The following is a 22,906-nucleotide window of genomic DNA, read 5'->3' as shown; positions in this document are numbered from 1 at the left end:
CTCCTGCACACGGATGAGGCCGGGAGTGAGCCTGCTACGGAGATACGAGCCCTGGACTGGGAATTGAACCTGGGATCCCTCAGTTCGCAGGCCGATGTTCTAGCCACTGAGGACAGCTGGCCACGGCGAAATGGTTTCTTTTTTAAATCACTAAAACAACAAATGCTTGTTGCAAAAGGGTAAGAAAGTACAGGTGTTTATAGAGAAAAAAGGTAGAAATCTACCCGTAACATCTCTTCCCTGCTCCACCTCTCCAGACGGTTCCTCTTGTTGATTTGTGTGGGTAAGGAGACGATGCTCCGACCAGGACTGATGTTTGTTTTCATGTAAATGGAGTCCTACTACTATACACACCGCTTTCTTCTACTGATGGTATCATGTTTGCATTTACATGTAAGATGTGCTCATCGTTTTTTTAATAGGCACTATACTATACTATGGATTTACTATATTGTTTTATTTTCTTAAGGTGTCTGGTTATCATGTTAAGCAGTTTAAAAGGGCCTTATGACATGTTGTGCTATGTGGAAGGTGTCTCCTTTCAAATCTGTTTCCCCCTGGGGTGAGTATGTCTGGTAATTTATGATAGTGTTTTGACGATTTTATTTAGAGTTTGACTCCTATACCGTTTTCTTTTTTCAAAAAAGTGTACTTTATTGTCCATACTTAATGTTTGCCATGATGCTGATGGATTAAAGAATTTTCATTCTGCCCTACTTTGATTAGTTGCTTAGTTACTTTATTTTTAATATATTTTTATTGATTTCAGAGAGGGAGGGAGAGGGAGAGAGATAGAGATAGAGATAGAAACACAATGATGAGAGAGAACCATTGATTGGCTGCCTCCTGCACGCCCCACACTGGGGGTTGAGCCCAAACCCAGGCACATGCCCTGACTGGGAATCGAACCATGACCTCCTGTCCTAGTTCATAGGTCAATGCTCAACCACTGAGCCACGCTGGTCAGGCAGTTGCTTGGTTATTTTAAAGAGAAAACTTAAGGCATTTAAGTGCAGTTTCTTGAAAATGGTTGGTTTGAAATTGGCCGACACATTGGCCAACTGAACACTCAGTAGGTTTGTTGTTTTTAATAACTGGATTTATATTCGACAGTCTGCTTCCATGGATTCCAATGAGAGACAATTATTACCTTGTGTAGATTTTGGTTATTGTATGCTAATAAAATGTTGTTTGTATTTGTACCCCCTAGCTTTGGAATTCATGTATAATGTACTTTATGTTGAATTTGGTAGCCTCCCCTTCTTAAAAATTTAATTATTATTTTTTAATCCTCACCTGAGGATATTTTTTCATTGATTTTTAGAGAGAGTGGAAGAGAGGGAAAGACAGAGAAATATCGATGTGAGAGAAACACATTGAGTGGTTGTCTCATGCACGTGCCATGAGGAAGGACCCTGCAACCGAGGTACGTGCCCTTGACCAGAGTTGAACCTGGGACCCTTCAGTCCCCAGACCGATGCTCTATCCACTGAGCCAAACTGGCTAGGGCCTTTTTTTTTTTTTTTTTTAATCAAGCTAACAATTACTTTAGTCTTTTCCAACTGAGCATATACATTGGCCATTAGATGGAGGTTTAAAATTGGTCTGAATTAGATAGATGCTTTTTATTTTAGAATGCTTTTTCTGTCAGATGCTAACATCTCACAAGTGAAAATATCCTTGGGAGGGTGTGTGGGTGTTGGTATGAGTGATATTGCTGGCAGGCTGGAGGAGGTCTGGGAGCTTGCTGTGGGCTGGCCAGAACCTGGAGCAACTCTGCTTTCCGACTAGAGCTGTTCTTGCCACTCGCTTCTGCCAAGTGCAGTGGGGGTCTCTCTGGGAGGGTTGTATAGTAATCACCAATATTTGCTTTAGTGACTTGTATTTTGAGTCTTTTGTCTGATATTTAGCCTCTTGGTGAATAGTTATTTATTTTTTGGTGAATAATTATTCATGACATACTCTACTTTAGTTGACAGATGATGCATGTCAGGTTTAAAATTTTTATGAATTTTGTGTTAATGTAAAGTAGAGCTAACATTTTTTATAAATTATGTAGATAGCTGCACAAACCCTTTAAAAATGATTTGAGAGAGAGAGAGAAAGAAAGAGAAAGAGAGAAATGTTGATTGGTTGCCTCCCATATGCACCCTACCTGGGGATTGAACCTGCAGCCTTTTCAATCTGTGAGACAATGTTCCAACCAACTGACGCACCCAGCCAGGGCTGCAAAAACCCTGCATATTGAAATCCATTTATTCTGACCTTGAGCACACACAAAGGCTTTCTAAAATTGCCTGGTTAAAAAATGTAACTCTTCCATTAACTTACCAACTCTAGACCAGAGTATCTATCTCAACTCTATAACATAAGCTGCATATTTTATGTACTACTTCTGTGGTGGAAATAACGTTATGAAGACTCAAGTCAACTGAAACATTTACTAAGCATGCACTACTATGTACCCAGCTGCTAGTTACTGGGATTCCTCCATTTAAAAGAATAAGTCTCTCCTGTATCAGGTGTTCATCATGGTCTTTGGATTTTCTAGGAGATGGGACTACAAAATCCCTTAGGTCCTAGCAACAGAACCAAACAAGTCTAAACCTTGTGAAGGAATGGGTAAATGGTTATACAGGCTCTAATACACTGTTAGCTCTTCTTTATGCTTTGTATTAGTAACCACCTGAAGTATCTTAAAAGTTGGAGAATTATAAAAATACACCTGCTTGCAAACACATTTAAAACATTTTTTATATGGAAAAAGTAGTAATGATGAAAATAAGAATTCATGGGCAATCTGTCTATGTCGCAGAAACACACATAGCTGTAAGGGTTTGCAGCCAGCACATGCCCAGCTGAAAATTGTCCCGTTACAGCCAGGTTCCAACTTGTGCCCCAACTTTATGTCCTCGGGCACCGAGCTTACTTCTCTAACAATGAAGAAAAGTAGTCAAAGGAAGGTGAGCACCAGCTATTTCTTGTGGTCTCCTTGTTTCTCCAATGCATGCCAGCAGTGCTGTGATTGGGGAAACGCTGGTTTTATATTCAACTACCATTGGTTGTTTCAATGTTGACATTCTTCCTTAATAAACTGCTGCTGATCTGCTGTCATAATTGTGACAATAAAGTTTTGTTTTCACTTTTTAATGGACATGGTCAACTTAAGCTTAAAGAGTATGCCTGTTATAGTTAACCTTGGGGAAAACTTCAGGAGTTCATTTTCACCAATTTCTAACAAAATATTTAATTCTACCTCAACGAGATTTATCTGTTTACTGTAGATAATTTGCCTTCTGTGGAGAGGGGCAGTGTTTATTTTATGCCTTTCTCAAGTCACACACGACTGTGCTGCTGCTTGCGCTACTTTTGTCTTGCTTCGGTGCAAACTGTGTCCAGGTGGTGAGGTAGTCCCAGTCCACGGTGATCATAGTGTTAGGTTAGAGAGTCCAGTGAATCAGAAAAGAAAGGAAAGGAAAATAGGACTTGAAGTCATGGTTTCTGGACAGACAGACAGACAGACAGGGCTCCCATGAGCAATAATGACCATGTTTGTGGGAGCATAAGATGCCCAAGAGCTATCGTTCCTCACTGCTAACACTAGGGGATCCAGGTGGTTGTGGATTCACAAGAGGTTATGCAATTGTGGTTCCTTTGAAGTGAGAAATTTCCGTGTAACTTGCGTGGATGATTTCTCTACTTAAAGAATTGTTTGGAAAAATGGGACCATTCTTCTCTAGCCTAAGTCGTACAACATTAAGACGTTAACGTAATGATTCTCTGATTCAGAAATTTGCATTATTCACAGTTAATTGTTAAAACCTGTGCTCATTTTACGGCACTACAGAGGCAGAAGGTATACTGGTACAAGGTTGGCGAATATTTCCAAAAAGAACTTCAGTCATACTTTGAAATTTCCCTGTTAGTGAATTTTCTTATTTTTTTGTCCTCGTTAAGAGAAAGTTTGAGGAAAGTAAGTGACGTTGTTCTGTTTCAGTGAAATTTCAGGTTATAGATTAAGCCTAGGTTTATTAAAGTAATTTCTTTGAGGCCATCAATGCATATATTTTGATTTTGTAAAAGGCACGATTTAGAACAGGGGTTGGCAAACTGGCTAGTTGGCAAAATCCAGCGTACCAACATGTTTCCGTACAGCCTGTGAGCTCAGTTCCCAGTCATGTATCTTGATTGTGGTGGTGGTTACGTGAATCTATATGCATGGACTAAAATTGCATAGAACACACACATACACAGGTATGAGTATGAATGCAGGTTAAAAACAATGGTGTAAACTGAATAAGATCTAGTCTGGCTAACAGAATGTGCCAATGTCAATTTCCTGGTTTTAATATTTGAGTATGGCTATATAAGATGTCACCATTGGAAGGGGGCTGGATGAGAGTACAGAGCTACTGTTTCTGTAACTTCCTGTCAATCTGTAATTATTTAAAAATAAAAAGCTTAAAAATGTATAAGCATATTGATCACTGGTAAATATCAGATTGCTGTAAAAGTTTCTAAACTTTAGTCTCAATTTATGTACTTCTGGATATGTAACAAAAGTTGGCCACCTGGCACTGGCCTGAAGACTACAGTTAAGTGTCAATAACTCCTTGTGCCCTCTGTGGCTACTCCATATTTTTTGCCATTTGCAGTCTCTCTACCTGTTATCTCTCTCTCTCTCTTTTTTTTAAAAATATATTTTACTGATTTTTTTACAGAGAGGAAGGGAGAGAGATAATTAGAAACGTTAATCAGCTGCCTTCTGCACACTCCCTACTGGGGATGTGCCCGCAACCAAGGTACATGCCCTTGACCAGAATCGAACCTGGGACCCTTCAGTCTGAAGGCTGACCCTCTATCCACTGAGCCAAACCTGTTAGGGCTCTACCTTTCATCTCTTATCTCTACTCCTCATTTGTTCAAAATTATTTACTGTGCACCTTATCAAGACCTGGGGATTAAAAAAAAAAAAAAAAAGCAAGGCTCTTACTATTTATGCTTATTTTCTTTCTTTTTAAGAAAAAATATTTTTATTGATTTCAGAGGGGAAGGGAGAAGGAGAGATAGAAACATAAGTGATGAGAGAGAACCATTGATTAGCTGCCTCCTGCACCTTCTGGGGATGGAGCCCACAACCTGGGCATTTGCCCTGACCCGGAATTGGACCATACAAAATTATCAACTTAATATTAGCCCGCTATATTTGGCCAAACATTTAATTAACTCACCCTAATGCCTTGGCAGGGCCAGACCAAGTGATGGTGCTTAAAACCCTGGATCTGGATGAGATGAGGTAGGAGAGAAAAGAGTAGATGGAGAAGAAAGAGGAAGACAAGCTGAGAAAAGTTTTGGGACTGTAATGTGAAGACATCTGGTATTATAGGAAGACCAACAAATAAGACTCAGGAGGAATAGCCAGTGAGAATGGAGAGAGAAACAGAAAGCATAGAAGAAAGGCAATAAGTAGGAAATGAAAATACCTGGGAAGGCAAGAGGGAGAGGACACTGAGTTCAGTGGTGAGATCATCGTCTAAGAGTGGTCAGGGAGCCTGGCCAGTGTGGCTCAGCTGGTTGAGCATCGTCCCATGCACCAGGAGTCCGCCGGTTCGATCCCAGGGGGGCACATGCCTGGGCTGTGGGCTCAGTCCCTGGCAGGGGGTGTGCAGGAGTCACCTGAGCAGTGTTTCTCACCTATGTTTCTCTCTCGCTTGCTATCTCTGAAATAAATAAAAAATTTAAAAAATGTTTTTATTGATTTTTAGAGAGGAAAGGAGAGGGATAGAGAGATAGAAACATCAGTGGTGAGAGAGAATCATTGATCAGCCGCCTCCTGCACGCTCCCTTCTGGGGATTGAGCCTGCAACCCGGGCATGTGCCCTCACTGGGAATCTAACAGTGCTCTCTTGGTTCCTGGGTTGACGATCAACCACTGAGCCAACCAGGAGGGCAAAACATTATTTTTTAAAAAAATAGTGATCAGGGAGATGGTAGTGACAGAAATTGGGGCTAGGCATCTAGGGGAGTAAGAAAGGAAATTGAGTGGCACAAGTCACAGTGTTAGTAAATGGTAGCAACAGGATGGCAACCTAGGTATCACGGAAGTTTGATGTTTTTGCCGTGTTACATGACCATGCTAGTAAGCAAAGTAATTCATACTAAAGGAGATGTGCTATCACGCAGGAAATCAGGAAAGTGAGAGCAGGATGAACTGAAAAAAGGAAAATTTAAAAGAAAGCCCCTTATTAGCCTTTTCATTTATGGCAATTATTTACATTGTATTATAGTTACTTTGTATATCCTATACCACATTCAAGTAAAATGTGAAATTCCTTGTGTGTGAACTTGACCTCTTGCCTTTACAGAACTAATACTATCTTGAGAGAAAGGTAGATCCTTTTTTTAAAGTATATATTTTTATCGATTTCAGAGAGGAAGGGAGAGGGAGAGAGAGAGAAACATCAATGATGAGAGAGAATCATTGGTTGGCTGCCTCCTGCATGCCCCCTATTGGGGATCGAGCCCGCAACCTGGGCATGTGCCCTTGACCAGAATCAGATCTGGGACCCTTCAACCTGCAGCCGACACTCTATCCAGAGCCAAACTGGCCAGGGTGAGAAAGGTAGATCCTTAGTAACTGTTGAACAAACAGCCTTGTGATCAATAAGAGTACTGTACTTACAGTTCACAGAGTTGCCTTTCTAAAACAGCCATTGGGTAATCGGTGATTGTATGCCACAGTAGCCTTAAGCCCAGCTAACTCATGGTAGTCAGCTGGACACCTGTTGCCCAATCAAAACCTTGGGCTCCTGAAGGACTAACTGTGCTTAAAAGAGGTTTGCAAACGTGCACGTGCACGACCATAAACTAAGCAGGGAACTAGGTAGATGTGATTCTTTGTGATAAAAGCTTTTCTTCTGAAGACTTTCTTTTTGACGTGCTCTTCCAAAGCGTTGACTGTCTGAGGCGTTTAAATTTAAGTCTTGAATGTTTGGCACTGTAAGTGGCCAAGTGTATAAATGTCGAAACACGCATGACTTCAGTGCAGTTCCAGCTTCTCCTTCAGGTCAGATGTGTTCATTTGTGCTTGTTGAGGAGACCAAAGGTTTAGAAACCTAAAAAAGAAACGAACACTAAAATGGAAGCAAACCTAAACAAATAAACAATCTGTAAAATCCTGTTTCTCTCCTCATGGTGAAGGTCATCACCTAGTCCTTGAGAAGGGAAGGGCTCCGCGTACTGGCTCTGCCTCTGCTGGGATGCATTCTGTGTAACTGACCGCATGGTCTTCGGTGGCACTAGTGCCTGCCTTTTGTTATCAACCAGTTCTCCTGTCTTCGCTCTGAGTTCTGCCTATTCACAGTTCCCTTCTTCTGCAATTTCATATTGTCATGGGGTCTAGTTTTTATGTAGTTTATTCTCATCGGTGAGTATGAGTTTAGAAAGATCTGACTTCTTTCTTCCAGCGTGCTCAGAGTCTGTGAATTGGGCGCTGCACTGCCCCTTTCTGTCCCTTTCTGTACCGTTTCAGACACTACTGCTAACCCGGCCCTGACACTGTTTGTTTGTAATTTGCCTTTTCTTTATTAACATGAAATGCCCTTAGGATGAAAAACTTGATATTTTCTCCAAATTTTCGATGTGCTTATACCCTTCTTACTATAAACTTTTTATTTTATTATCAAGTTATGGGATATGTCTTGCCATCTCTGTCTAGCAGTTGTCTGATTTCTGAAATGAACCCTCCCCCCCAGCCAATTCCACACGTACAATGTCTCTTCAGCCCTTTGACCGTGTGATTACTTTCTTCACAGTTTGTCAGGATTTTCTCTTCATTTGCTTGTTGAGAGTAAAATGGCTGAGGCTGGGGAAGGGTCCGTCTCCTCAGATCTTCAGCACTTCCTGTGTAGGGCCCATGCAGACAGCATGGATGCTCTCGAGTGCCCACTGAGAGGGGAGCAGAGACACAGATGGCACTGCAAGTGTTTGGAAAACTCCACAGTGTATGGATTTAAATCAGATCTAGTGCCATGGGTTGTGAGACACATGAGTTTATGAATCACTGAGAGGAAAAACACTGCCACCTCCACGGTGATGCTGTTGCTGGTGCGATGCATCTGCAAGGTGTGATGTGAGGAAACGCACACCACGGCACGGATGAAATACAGCTGTTTCATCTCGGCTGTGAATTTTTTTTTTTTTTTAACGTATGTGATGCCTTGAAGACTACAGGTATTTATATATATTCAGAGAGGAAGGGAGAGGGAGAGAGAGAGAGAAACATTGATGATGAGAGAATCATTGATTGGCTGCCTCCTGCACACCCTCTCCTGGGGATGGAGGCTGCAACTCAGGCAAATGCCCTTGATCGGAATCGAACCCGGGACCCTTCAGTCCGCAGGCTGACGCTCTAACCACTGAGCAAAACCAGCCAGGGCACGGCTGTGAAATTTTGAGTCATTTCTATGGAGTAGAAAAAAGTGTTTAGCCTAGAGGCACTGCTTCAGGTTTCATTACTAAGTTATTTTTTTTTTTTTTACCCTTTTTTACTTGGTTTTGTATGGCTACCTTAGACACTGGTGAATGAAGTGAATTATGGTGGCGTTAGGCCTACATTTGGGAAAAGGTTTTTTTGTACATTTCTTTTAAGGGCCATTTAAAACAGATTATTATATATATGTATTCCAGTCTTGCAACATAGCCTACAGCAAGCATGTCAAACTCAAAGGCTAACATGGGCCAAGTAAACAAGGTTTAAGTTTATGTGGGCCACAAAAAACCCCAAAAGCTTCAATTTTCCTAGAAATGTAGGTTTGTTTCAATAGAGACATGCTGAATACAAAGGACTGAAATAAATGAGTCATCGTTAACATAAAATAATAGGACATTTTAATAAAAATGAATATTTTTTCTTGAACATTAACTTACCAGACACTGAATAACTGCACAAATGAATCAGCGTAACGCTAATAAACCTATTTTTCTTGTTCTCCGAAAGCGAAATATTTCCTGTTGTGCACACCAAACAAGTGAGGTCAAGACTAATGACATCGGCTATCCATTCCTTCATGGCCATCGGCTGCTAAAATATTCGCTGCTGGTATTAGTGGGGAGAAATGGTGCGCCTGTGTGTAAGGCAAATGAATGCAACACGATTGTAGTCATCAGTCATTAGCAAATGTTGTAGTTCATTATTAATAATTATGTATAACAGGATATTGTAAAAATTAAGTTACAAAATTCTGATTAAAATGTTTCTCACTGTTATATTGGCTGGGCTGCGAAAATATTGGTTGTGGGCCACAAGCGGCTTGGAGTCACCTGCTTAGCATATAGACCTGGCTGTCGGTCTCACGTCCTTTGTAGCTCTCCTTTCCCCGTATGCGTGGGTGCGTGTGCACACCAGACCTTTTGGCTTTGGATTCCTGAGTCATTGTGGTTACCTGCGTTAGGACATAACTGGGAACTGGGAGCTCAGAGAGGCGTGCTGTGATGTGCAGCAGAGCGGTAGACCTTGCCCTCAGCAAGAAACTATTGAATATACACCGAAGAGGCTTGAGAACCATGACCCAGAAGACTTATCAGATACGTTTCTCCTCAGGAGAAGCCTGGCCTCTGGCCCTGGCCACTGCCTCCTCCTCCACCTGACTAGCGGCTCTTCCTGCTTTACACTCACACTCTGCTAAGAGGAGCTGTTAGGGTTTATTAATCTCTGTACCTTTGCCCAGTCTTCTACAAATAAATTTTTCAAAAAATTACATTTTTTTAGGGAGGATTCTTTGTATTCCTGTCCTTTCACTAAACTTATTCTTTTTAGTCCTCACCCAAGGATTTGTTTTTCCTGATTGAGAGAGAGAAAGGAAGAGAAAGAAACATTGATGTGAGAGAAACACCAATTGGTTGTCTGACCGGGAATTGAACCCACAACCTTTTGCACGGATGCTGCTCCACCCGGCGGGGCCTTATCTTACTCTTTGCTTTGCACTGAGCATATTTCTATCCTTGTACCTACTTTTATAACAAAATTATATTTTGTATGTATAGCTATAAGCTTTTTAAGGGCAGGGGACTCAGCTTTATTCACCTTTTTTGCTGTTAATCCTCACCGAGGATATTTTTCCATTGATAGAGTGGAAGGGAGGGGGGAGACAGAGAGAGAGAGAAACACTGATGTGAGACACACACATCAGTGGGTTGCCTCCTGCCTGTACCCTGACCAAGGCTGGGATTGAGCCTGCCACCGAGCTAAGTGCCCTTGACTGCAGTTTAACCAACGACCCTTCAGTCCATGGGCCAGTGCTCTATCTAGGGCAGCTTTTTTCACCTTTTATTTCTAGCACCTAGCATAGGAAACAAATACTTGCTATGTTAAAATGTACCCGAGGCCATGAAGGAATGGATAGTCCATATAGAATATACTGTAGGTTGTACGTATCCTAAGTTTTAATTAAAAAAACAACTTTCATTTCAATTGGTTTTAAGTATTTATGATTTCTTTTTATTCTTTTGCATGCTTTCTTGGCTGGATGACAATAGAGAAGAAGAAAATGAGGTAAGTATAATTTAACTAGTTATTCAGTAATTGTGGAATTGAAACCATTTAAAATTTTGCTATTTGGAATGTGAAATGAAGTAATGGTTTTTGTTTAATTTTGGTTTTGGATCAACAGTAACTTATTCTAGAGAGGGCCGTTATATATATCAAGGAAATGGCTTTTAAATTTTAGCACTTCCAGAGCTTTAGGCAAGATAAAGGAAGCCGGCAGCTCTGGGGAGTTTTTCTTTTTCAAAAAAATATGTTACTGACTTTTAGAGAAAGAAGAAGGGAGAGGAAGGAGGGAGAGAGAAACATCGATCAGTTATTTCTCTCACACCCTCTTCTGGGGATCAAGCCTGAAACCCAGGCATGTGCCCGACCAGGAATTGAACCAGTGTCCTCCGAGCGCATGGGTTGACTCTCCACCACTGAGCCACGCCCGCCAGGCTAGAGGCTGCTTCTCACCTTGTTTTCACGGACTGAGCTTCCAGGGAAGATTTATTTTGAAAAGTGGAATCTGTGTTTATAAGTATTTGAGTGCTGCTCTGTGGAAATGCATGTGAAGATACTTTTCCACTTGAATGGCCACTGTATAATTTCGAAAGCTGGTTTTAGATTTTTACTACGTTGGGGGGAAAGCTATTCTCTTAAACAGCCAGAGTTGATAAGAGAACATCTACTAGAAGAATGCTGCAGATGGCAACGGTCCATCTTTAATTCAGGCTTGGGTCTGTTGTCGATTTTTCTGAAGTTCTGGGCTACACCCTAGGTTATGCCTTTAACTTTCCTTTGGTGGTTTGGCTAATAATGGAGGGAGAAGTCTTCTTTTTAAAAAAATATATTTTATTGATGTTTTACAGAGAGGAAGGGAGAGGGATAGAGAGTTAGAAACATCGATGAGGGAGAAACGTCTATCAGCTGCCTCCTACACACTCCCTGCTGGGGATGTGCCTGCAACCAAGGTACATGCCCTTGACCAGAATCGAACCTGGGACCCTTGAGTCTGCAGGCCGATGCTCTATCCACTGAGCCAAACTGGTCAGGGCGGGAGAAGTCTTCTTAAATTATATTTGTAGTTGTCCCTCATATAGTAGGATCAGACTGCACATCAGCGTGGCCTGATGGGTTGGGCCTAGGCAGAGAGAGTGATAGTGTGCCAAGGCAGGGAAGGCAGAAAGGCCTCAGACTTCATCTGTACAGTGAGTGAGATGGGAGGCTTCGGTTGTGGAACATAGGTGGGTACTTAGGGCTTTATTATTTTCCAAATTTTGGAGTATGTTTTTAATTTTTAAAAATACTAAAGTACTCCTCGTGCACTGCTGGTGGGAATGCAGACTGGTGCAGCCACTGTGGGGAACAGTATGGAGTTTTCTCAAAAAAAACCTAAAAATGGAACTCCCATTTGACCCAGTAATCCCACTTCTAGCAATATATCCCAAGAAACTAGAAACACCAATCAGAAAGGATATATGCATCCCTATGTTCATAGCACAATTTACAATAGCTAAGATTTGGAAACAGCCTAAGTGCCCATCAGTAGATGAGTGGATCAGAAAACTGTGGTACATCTACACAATGGAATACTACACTGCTGTAAAAAAGAAGGAATTCTTACCATTTGCAACAGCCTGGATGGACCTGGAGAGCATTATGCTAAGTGAAATAAGTCAGTCAGAGAAAGATAAATATCACATGATCTCACTCATTTGTGGAATATAATGAATAACATAAACTGATGAACAAAAACAGATCCAGAGACAGAGAAGCAGCGATCAGACAGTCAAACCTCAGAGGGAAGGTGCGGGAGGATGGGGGTAAGAGGGAGAGAGCAACCAAAGGACTTGTATCCATGCATATAAGCCTGACCAATGGACACAGACATGGGGGGTGGGGGGTGTGTGCAGCGGCAATGGGGGGCGGGGGATAAGGACAGATATGTAATACCTTAATCAATAAAGACAATAAAGAAAAAAATACTAAAGTACTTATTGAAAGTTATACTGTTTGTCATTAAAAAACAAAAGACTTAATTTCCCTGATGTTTAAAACTGTGATGATAGCCATTTGAAAGTAACTTTGTTGTAGTAGTAACTGCTTGTTTTGTTCATTTATAGGCAAAGATTGAAAATGTGCAGAAAACAGGTTTCATCAAAGGACCGGTGTTCAAAGGTGTTGCTTCTAGTCGGTTTTTGCCCAAAGGCACCAAGACGAAAGTTAATTTGGAGGAACAGGGACGACAGAAGGTGTCATTCAGCTTCAGCCTTACAAAGAAAACTTTGCCGAACAGGTTTCTGACTGCACTTGGCAATGACAAGCAAAGTGATACTCCAACCTCCCCAGCTGTACCTCTTCAAGTAGACTTGACCCCTAAAATTAAAATGGATGTTGGCGAGACCTTATCTACTGCAGAAGACTCTTCCCCACCAAAATCAAGGGTAGAATTGGGAAAAATTCATTTTAAGAAACATCTGCTTCATGTAACATCCAGGCCACTGCTAGCTGCGACCACACCAGTGACATCACCTCCGCCCACAGTACCGTTACCAGCAGTCATAGCAGAATCAACAACTGTAGACTCACCACCTTCATCTCCACCTCCTCCACCTCCTCCACCTCCCCAAGCCACAGTACCCTCACCACCAGCACCAATAACAGAGCCAGTGGCCTTGCCACATGCACCAATAATGGTTCTGATGACAGCACCGGTAGATTTAGCAGTTAGAGCCTTGAAGGAACCACCAGTTACAATTGAACCGGAATCTTCGGAAGTGGACACTAAGCAGGACACTGTATCTAATAGTTCAGAAGAACACATAGCTCCGACTTTGAATGAGCAAGCACATCTTCCCTCACAAAAAGAAGATTCCCATATTGGGAAGGAGGAGGAAAGTCCAGATAGTTCTAAGAGGAGTCTGAGCTCGAGAAAGACAGGTTCTAAGAAGAAACCCTCACAATCTGAAGGCACCTTTCTTGGTTCAGAATCTGATGAAGATTCTGTCCGGACTTCCTCAAGTCAGAGATCACATGATTTAAAATTTCCAGCAAGCATTGAAAAGGAAAGAGATTCAAAAAAGAGCTTAGCACCTTTAAAAAGTGAGGATTTAGGGAAATCTTCACGATCTAAAACAGAAAGAGATGATAAATATTTTAGTTACTCAAAACTTGAAAGAGATACTCGGTATATGTCCTCTCGATGTAGATCAGAGCGAGAGCGAAGGCGAAGCAGATCTCGTTCTAGATCTGACAGAGGCTCTAGAACTAGCTTATCTTATTCCCGGTCAGAACGATCCCATTATTATGACTCTGATCGTCGCTACCGTTCCCCTTATCGAGAGAGGGCACGTTATTCTCGGCCGCATACAGATAACAGGGCACGAGAGAGTTCTGATTCCGAAGATGAGTATAAAAAGACATACTCAAGGCGCACCTCATCTCATTCCTCTTACAGAGACCCAAGGACATCATCATCCTATTCTAAATCCGATCGGGACTGCAAAACTGAATCTCACTCAGAGATGGAGAAAAGAGGGAAGTATTCTTCAAAACCAGAAAGAGAATCCAGAAGGACTTCAGAAAATGAAGCAATGAAAAGGTGTTGTTCTCCCCTTAATGAACTGGGATTCCGACGGGGGTCATCATATTCCAAGCACGAAAACAGTGCTTCCCGTTATAAATCTGCTCCTTCAAAATCTATATCCAAATCTGATAAATCAAAAAATTCTTTCTGTTGTGCAGAATTAACTGAGGAAATCAAACACGCTCATTCGTTTAGTTTACAGACTCATTGTTCAAAGGGTAGTGAAGTCAGAGTGATTAGTAAACTTCCTGAAAGAGAAAAGACGGGATCTCCTCCTCTATCAAATCGATTAAATGATTCACCAGCTTTTAAAAAGCTAGAAGAATCGCCTATTTTTAAATCTGAATTTATAGGACATGATAGCCATGATAGTATTAAGGAATTAGATTCTTTACCTAAAGTGAAGAATGATCAGTTAAGAAGTTACTGTCCCATGGAATTAAATATAAATGGATCTCCCGATGCAGAATCTGATTTGGTAACATTTTGCACTTCTAAAACTGACACGGTCTTGATGTCTTCTGATGACAGTGTGACTGGATCGGAGGTATCCTCTTTGGTCAAAGCATGTGTGCTTTCATCAAATGGATTTCAGAACATTGACAGTTGTAAAGAAAAAGACTTGGACGATACTTGCATGCAGTGTAGTAAGGCAGAAAGCCCATTTAGAGAAACAGAACCTCCGGTGTCGCCACACCAAGATAAACTCATGTCTTCGCCTGTTATGACTGTAGATTGCTGCAAAACAGTAGTTAAAGACCCAGTTGATATGAGAGTTTCTAGCTGTAAAACCAAAGATTCAGATGTGTATTGTGCTTCAAATGACAACAACCCTTCTTGGTGTCGTTCTGCAGCTGAAGATGCTGAGCCTCCAGTTAGGGAGATTTCTTCAACTAGCTTTATGAGCGTGCACTTGAAATCAAAACCAGTTACATGTGATAATAGAAGTCTGACAGATCAGCACTCAAAATTTGCATGTAAGGAATATAAGAGTGTTGGTAGCGCTAGTTCAGCTTCTGTTAATCATTTTGATGATTTATATCAACCTATAGAGAGTTCAGGCGTTGCTTCATCTCTCCAGAGTCTTCCACCAGGAATAACAGTGGACGGTTTAGCTCTCTTGCAGTGTGGAGAGAACACATCTCCAGTTCTGGGTGCTGTTCTGAAGAGTAAAAGCACCGAGTTTGCAAAGCATGGAGAAAAAGAAATGCTAGACGTAGGCAGTGGCCTTCCTGCTTTAGGTAGGGGGGTTGCTTCCTGGGAAAACAGGCATAATAACGGGTTATCTGGGAAATGTCTGCATGAGGCTCAAGAAGAAGGGAATAGCATGTTGCCTGACAAAAGAGGAAGACCAGAAATCTCTTTAGATGAAGAAGGAAGAAGAGGACATGAACACACTTCTGATGATTCAGAAGTTGTATTTTCTTCTTGTGAGTTGAATTTAACCACGGAAGACAGCGAGTATATGACATACACCTTAAAGTGTGACAGTAGTGGTCATGCCTCAGAGATCGTGTCTACTGTTCACGAAGAGTATTCTGGTTCCTCTGAAAGTTCAAGTGATGAAAGCGATTCGGAAGAGACAGATTCTGACGACAGCAGTGTTCCCAGGAACCGTCTTCAGTCGGTGGTGGTTGTGCCAAAGAATTCGACTTTGCCCATGGAAGAAACAAGTCCGTGTTCTTCTCGGAGCAGTCACAGTTACAGACACTATTCTGACCACTGGGAAGATGAGAGATTGGAGCCAAGGAGGCATTCATATGAGGAAAAATTTGAGAGCATAGCAAGTAAAGCCTGTCCTCAAACGGAGAAGTTCTTCCTTCATAAAGGAACAGAGAAGAGTTCAGAAATGTGTTTCACACAGATGAGCAGAAAACAGATAGACAACCACCTGCCTGAAATTGCTCACCCTCAGAGTGACGGAGTTGATAGTACAAGTCATTCTGATGTAAAGTCGGACCCTGGAGGTTATCCAGGTTTTGAAGAAACACCGAGAGCCAAAATAGCTGCCAGGCAAGAGGAGCTGCCACTTTATTCTGATGATTTTGAAGATGTTCAAAATAAGTGTTGGCAACAGACCCCTTTCCCTGATAGGCCAGATAGTAGACTGGGAAGAACAGAATTGAACTTCTCTTCCTCTTACGAGATCTCCCGAGTGGATGGCTTCCATTCATCGGAAGAGCTCAGGAACATGGGCTGGGACTTCTCTCCACAAGAAAAGCCGACGACCACGTACCAGCAGCCGGACAGCAGCTATGGAGGCCGTGCTGGACACAAGTATCAGCAGGGCACAGAGCCGTATGCTGGGACACGGAGTTCCTGGCAAGGCAATGGCTACTGGGATCCCAGGTCAGCAGGTAGACCTCCTGGAACTGGGGTTGTGTATGATCGAGTTCAAGGTCAGGTACCAGATTCCTTAACAGATGATCGTGAAGAGGAAGAGAATTGGGACCCTCGGGTAGGATCGCAGTTTTCAAGCCAGTCCGGTAAATTTTTTGTATCCCTTCAGCAGGACAAGGGGTCAGTGCAAGCACCTGAAATAAGCAGCAATTCCATTAAGGACTCATTAGTCATAAATGACAAGAAAGCGCTTTCAAAAAACTTAGAAAAAAATGATATGAAAGATAGAGGGCCTCCTAAAAAAAGGAGGCAGGAATTGGAGAGTGATTCTGAAAGTGATGGTGAGCTTCAGGACAGAAAGAAGGTGCGAGTGGAGGCACAGCTGTGCGAGACGGCAGCGCCCCCAGGCTCGGCGCTGGCCGGACCTTCCTGTGTCATGGAGGACTTCAGAGACCCCCAGCGATGGAAGGAATGCGCCAAGCAGGGGAAGATGCCTTGTTATTTTGATCTGATTGAAGAAAATGTTTATTTAACAGAAAGGTAAACATCATTAATAATCTGACAAATTTTAACATTTTTAAAACATTAGTTTTCAACAATTCAGAATATATGACCTTCATTGTAGGAAATGTAATTGCATGATAAAATATAAATAGAAAAATCTAAAACGTAGATTTTTAACGTGTATTTACTTATTTAGATCCCCCCACCCCGGAGGGGTGTCTCATTTTCTTTTTTGTCTCATTACCTTATAGTTCTAGAAGTATAATTTAGGGCAGCCAATTTTTTAAAAATTCCTTTTACATGTGAAACTGGCAGAAAATGAAACCAAGTCGCACTAAAATAGTCTACTCTTAGAGAAGTAAAAAGTAGTTAGTTTCGATTTTTTCCCCTCTACTTTTCAAAAAAGTTCAGAATGAAGTATCTTTACTTTGTACAGCTGGAACCAGGATAGAATATGGGTTTGTCAGGCTTTTCAGTCTATTGTTAATAGGTTAAATTTGGCAGTAGCAAAACAGATGTTTTAGAAATAGATGTTAAAATGGTTTGCCACAAATCCCTAACATGAAACAAGGTATAATGAGAATAGGAGTAATGAAAACATATTCCTCTACTTACTCCAGAACTTCTCCTATGCTTGCTTTCACCCCTTGCACTAATCTCATTTTCCCAATATAAATATATGCTGAATCTGCCTTTTAAAAAAAATCTGTAGTCTTCTAACTACCCACTTTCTCCTTATGGAAATTTCTCCTCTAGTTTAACCTTGACATCCCATTAAGTATTCAAAATTTTTTTGATGAGGAATTTTTATGTCTTTAAATATATTTTTATTGATTTCAGAGGAAGGGAGAGGGAGAGAGGGATAGAAACATCAAGGATGAGAGCGAATCATTGATCGGCTGCCTCCTGCATGCCCCCTACTGGGGATCGAGCCCGCAGTCCAGGCATGTGCCCCTGACCAGAATTGAACTCGGGACCCTTCAGTTCACAGGGTAACACTCTATCCACTGAGCCAAACTGGCCAGGGCTTTATTTTATATCGTGGATGAGATAAAAGATCTCATTGTAAAGTTAGGTCTCATCAGAAATTTTTTTCTATTTAAAAATAACTTCCCCTCCCCCCCCTTTGGTGTAAAGGACTTCCTACAGTTATATTCATTTACGTTTATTTGTAAATGAGGTTTAAATTCTTTTTTAAATAGTTCATTTTTCTTTTAAGTAGGATTTTGTACAAATGTGATGTTGCTGAAAGATTCTCTGAAAGATTTGAGTTAAACTCTTAATTTAAAACTTTTTTTTTTTTTTTAGCAACTCCCTTTCTTCCTCAGCCTGTGTCTCAGCTGTTATTTGTTCATCCTTGAGGACTGATTTTTAAACTCTTTAATTAGCAATGTCACTATTTGGTACTCATGGGTTTTCCTGTTTTTCTCCTGAGCCAAACGTTGAGTATTAACACGTGAAATTGCACAAAATCCCTGGCTTAGCTGACCTGGACTAGGGAATAGGGGCTGAGTACAAAGTGACAGACTTGAACTTACCCCTTGTCCCATCTGCCAGGGTTCATGTTGCCTCTCATCTTTTTTGCAAAATAATTAGTCATGTTCCCGTCTCACAAATCCTGGTGATTGGATGTCTTCTTCCTTTTGAATGATTGAGGTAACCGGAATCATTGAGTGTGAAGCTAATGAGAGTTAGCACATTGTTTGATTGTGTGTGCAGTGTCATTGCCAGGAGGTTTGTTTAACCGGTTTTTATAAAATTTTACCCAATAGAAAGAAGAATAAGTCCCATCGGGACATTAAGCGGATGCAGTGCGAGTGCGCACCTCTTTCTAAAGAGGAGAGAGCTCAAGGTGAAATAGCCTGTGGGGAAGACTGCCTCAACCGCCTCCTCATGATCGAATGGTAAGGGCCTGAGAAGGCGTTGCTTCTGTTCAGCTCTATGAAGTGTCTCGAAATACTAAGGAGAATTATTAGCGAAGAGCAAACTTTCACCTTTTTCCTTCTATCTTTTGTTGAGTGTTTATAAGCAATAAAGCTCTTTCCCTTATATTTTGTACTAGATTATAATACACATTGTAAATGCTCTGTAAAGTAGCCCTAAAATGCTAATCAGGTAATAATTAATTTTTATCCGGTCTCCTTTTATTTCTTATAATGTTTGTCTTGAGAGGTAAGTGTTGTTATTCATTAGCTTTTACTGTAAAATGAGATAAAACCTTATTATTTAAAAAAAAATTCATAAAATAAAATGTATTTCTCTCCCAAACCGCAGTCTCTCTTTGTAGTCTTTCCAGGTAAGTTTTATATCTATGTCAACATAAGTAAATATTTACTCTTTATGTACAGAAATTAAATCTTACTGTATCTACTTTTAAAATCTTTGTTCTCTTCCCCTTCGCCCCCGCCATGCACACACTTAATAAAAATGCTTTGAAGACCTATTCAGAGCCATGCAGAAAGGACCTACCTCAATCTTTCCCTTAGCTGCCTTACATATTCTATTCATAGTTAACCCCTAAGTATTGATCCCCTATTGGTAGGCATTTGCTTCTATATATTTTTTTATAAATAGCGAATATCTATACATTAAAAAATGTCTGATAAATTTTTTTTTAACATGAAAAGACTATTAAAGGTGATTTATGGTATGGTTACCTTATTTTTAGTGTTAATGAATGTTTTTTTTCAAGGCTAAGTTTTTGGTTTTGCTCATGTTACGTTATAAAAATAAAACATAGATACTGTAAACAAAAAGGAGAGAAAGCATTTTTAGTATTCCTTGACCTAAACTAAAAGTAGGATGACATATACATGTACGAAGAAGAGACATAGAATGAACCCTGTTCCCCTGACTTGGCACTGTTGCCCTGGTCTCTGCAGTCTTCTGGCTTTTCTTGCAGCCTTGCTCCATAGGAACGAAGTGCAGAATTTCTTCATGTTATTCCCATGCTCAAACCTTCGGTCGTCCTTGGGATTGTGTTCAGATTGAGCCTGGTATTCAGAGCCCCTCATAGTAAAGCAGCACCTTCCTCTCCATCTTCCAGCAACCCGCCGGTCTGATCAGTTACCCTTAGCAGTGTTAGCTCCGCTTCCTCTAGTGCAGGGGTCCTCAAACTACGGCCCGCGGGCCACATGCGGCCCGCCGAAAACATTTATCCGGCCCGCCGGGTGTTTTTGCCGCCGCTGCCTGTCCTGCTTAGCAGCCGACTCGTCCCGGGCCCGCAGTGCGCATGTGTGGAATGTCTGAGGGACAGTGAACTGGCCCCTGTTTAAAAAGTTTGAGGACCCCTGCTCTAGTGGGCCTTCTTCCTGTTTCTGCACACGAACGGCACTGCTGCGGTCTCTTGTTCTCCTTACTGTCCCTGTCGTGGGGTCGTTGGAGGCTCTGCTTCAATCCTGCTCCCTCTGAAAGCTTTCCTTCACCACCTCACTCGAACGTGAATCTTCCTCCTTTGAACATCTATGAACATATTTACTATTAGTTTGACAAAATATAATGTATTGGAAGTGATTGGTAATTCCTATTTTAGCCTTACTCAGCATTTAAACCTTTGTTTCTGCCAGTTTGGGACTACTGAGAATTCAGTGAATGTTTGATTTTATTATTTTTATCTAATATACACGGGGAGTAGGCTTGCCACTTTATATTGTGTTTACTCTGAACAAGGATGTTTAATGGTGGCTTTAGTTTCTCTTAAATGTAGATCAGTTAGCTACATTCAGAAGATCAAATTAATGATGATTGGAGTGGAATATAAGAGAAGGTGCCGGATAGAACATAAATGAGCCCTGCAGAGTTGTCAGGAGGACGCCTGGACATGTGTCCTAGACACCCAGAGCGGGCGGGTGATGGCGAGGCGACAGGACTGCTGCGGGCATCCTCCAGTTCAAGGACCCCTTCATGGTGGAAAGGGTTCCCGAGGACGGCTCCCCCGGGGGTCTGCCACACATAGGCTGACGGTGCCAGAAAGCGAGGGATGTACTGTGCACTCGAGCAAACATTTAATGGTCTTCATTTCTCACAGTTCTTCTCGGTGTCCAAATGGGGATTACTGTTCCAATAGACGATTTCAGAGAAAACAGCATGCAGATGTGGAAGTCATACTCACAGAGAAGAAAGGCTGGGGCTTGAGAGCTGCCAAAGACCTTCCTTCGTAAGTGGTGGTTTCATCACCTTTCACCTCATTTTTGTGTTGTTGAAGTTGATTAGGTACTTTGTAGGAAAATAATTTGTCTATTACACTGACGTTTAATAATGATTATTGTGCAGAATGGCCACTTAGTAGCTACTATGTAAAAAAATCCACTTTTGTGGGGGAGGGGAACCGCCTCTCCTGTCTATATGGATATAAAAGAAGGACATTTTTGACATTTGGACTAAGCAGGTCCTTTTTTGTCTAATAGTTATGTTTCTTTTAATTCCAGACAATTGCTGAAGTATTGGCTATAGATCCCCAAAATTCTTGTGAAATTTTGTAAAGGTAAAAAGGAGTAAGAACAGAATATATTAGTTTATATGAAACTGATTTTGGATCAGAGTAGAAGACACTATCTGAGGGTATTGAGGCAGAGAATTAAAGCGTACTTGACAGACACTCAGTAAGCATTTGTATGTTGCTTCCACCTAACGCATGTAAACTTCTTATATGTAATGCAGTGAAAGATTCACTTTCTTTTCTACCATATTCAATATTTCCTTTAAACATAACTTTGTCACATATCACATATTAAAATATTCTTACGCCTTTTTCTTATAAAGTTAAGTAATACAGGTTAAATGTGTTTATTTCATTTTTAAAAATATATTTTTATTGATGTCAGAGAGGAAGGGAGAGGGAGAGAGAGGTAGAAACATCAATGATGAGAGGGAATCATTGATTGGCTGCCTCCTGCACGCCCCACACTGGGGATCAAGCCTGCAGCCCTGACCAGGAATCCGACCATGACCTCCTGGTTCATAGGTTGATGCTCAACCACTGAGCAGCACTGGCTGGGGATATGTGTTTATGATTTAAATACACAAAAGGAATAAAGGAAGAAAAAACATTTGCTGGATTCTAGGGACTCAGGCACAACTATTCCTTCAGAATCCTAATCACATGGCCACCCTTAGATGGGATTGGAATGGGGCGAGGGTTTTTAGTCTGTTTATTATGTGTAGTCACAGGAATCCCCACAGGTAACAACCTAACCCTCACCACGACTACCACTACCAGGTAATTTCATTTCCTGAGAAATTTCATCTATCTTCTAAAAGCCAAATCGTTCTGTTTTTCTTGTGAAAGTAGGAAATGATGTTTGTATCAGTCTGGTCTTTTGGGAACCAACCAGGAAAAAGGACACATTTCATTATATGCAGAGGGGACAGTCAGAACCTCATATATTTCCTTCTCTACAGAATCATCGTGTTGTATTCTATATCGACTTTGTTGGATACTTGATAATATCTTAAACAAATAATAGGCTAAGCTTCCTTTGAACATAGTTAATGACATAGAACTTCCCAGTTTAGTCCAGTGCATTTCTAAAGTAACTAACTCTGGTCTAGATACAGATTTTCAGGGACCCAAGCCAGCCAGGCTGTTCTCTTTGAGTCTTTTTTTAAATTTTTTTAAGGAATTCCAGTTTAGGCTTAAGCCTCTGTTGTAGGAATAGTAGTGGATAATATGTCTGAACACTGCCTCTTAGAGTTTCACTAAAACACACAGCTTCAAACTTAAAGTAAATTCTTGCTAGATGCAACATAGACTCTTAGTGTTTTAGGGAAGGGGTTGGGGGAGGGAGGAGGATGTTTTATTGGTTCACATAGCAGGTTAAAATTTTCTGCAGCTCTTTACCTTTCCTTAGCTACTTACAGAGTACCCTGCTTTGGTAAAATATACTGGGATTTAATATTTCCATGTTTCCCACACCTTCCTAATTCATACAATTTTTAAAAATATGTAT

General features: G+C 41.2%; 1 protein-coding gene across 1 annotated transcript in view; it reads left to right on the top strand.

Annotated features, from left to right (window-relative positions):
* The first annotated feature begins 469 nt into the window (after nucleotides 1–469).
* The window catches only part of SETD2 (SET domain containing 2), a 66,318-nt gene continuing 43,881 nt past the window's right edge, over nucleotides 470–22,906 (top strand). The window contains exons 1-5 of the mRNA XM_005867203.2: nucleotides 470–562; nucleotides 10,537–10,552; nucleotides 12,652–16,994; nucleotides 18,731–18,862; nucleotides 20,986–21,114. Coding sequence (XP_005867265.1) covers nucleotides 483–562; nucleotides 10,537–10,552; nucleotides 12,652–16,994; nucleotides 18,731–18,862; nucleotides 20,986–21,114 — 4,700 coding nt within the window. The 5' untranslated portion in view covers nucleotides 470–482. The remainder of the gene's footprint in view (nucleotides 563–10,536; nucleotides 10,553–12,651; nucleotides 16,995–18,730; nucleotides 18,863–20,985; nucleotides 21,115–22,906) is intronic.

Source organism: Myotis brandtii, unplaced genomic scaffold (assembly GCF_000412655.1).
Source record: "Myotis brandtii unplaced genomic scaffold, ASM41265v1 scaffold246, whole genome shotgun sequence".
Lineage (NCBI taxonomy): Eukaryota > Metazoa > Chordata > Mammalia > Chiroptera > Vespertilionidae > Myotis > Myotis brandtii.
The sequence above is the reverse complement of the archived record's forward strand: the minus strand, read 5'-3'. Positions and strand labels throughout refer to the sequence as shown.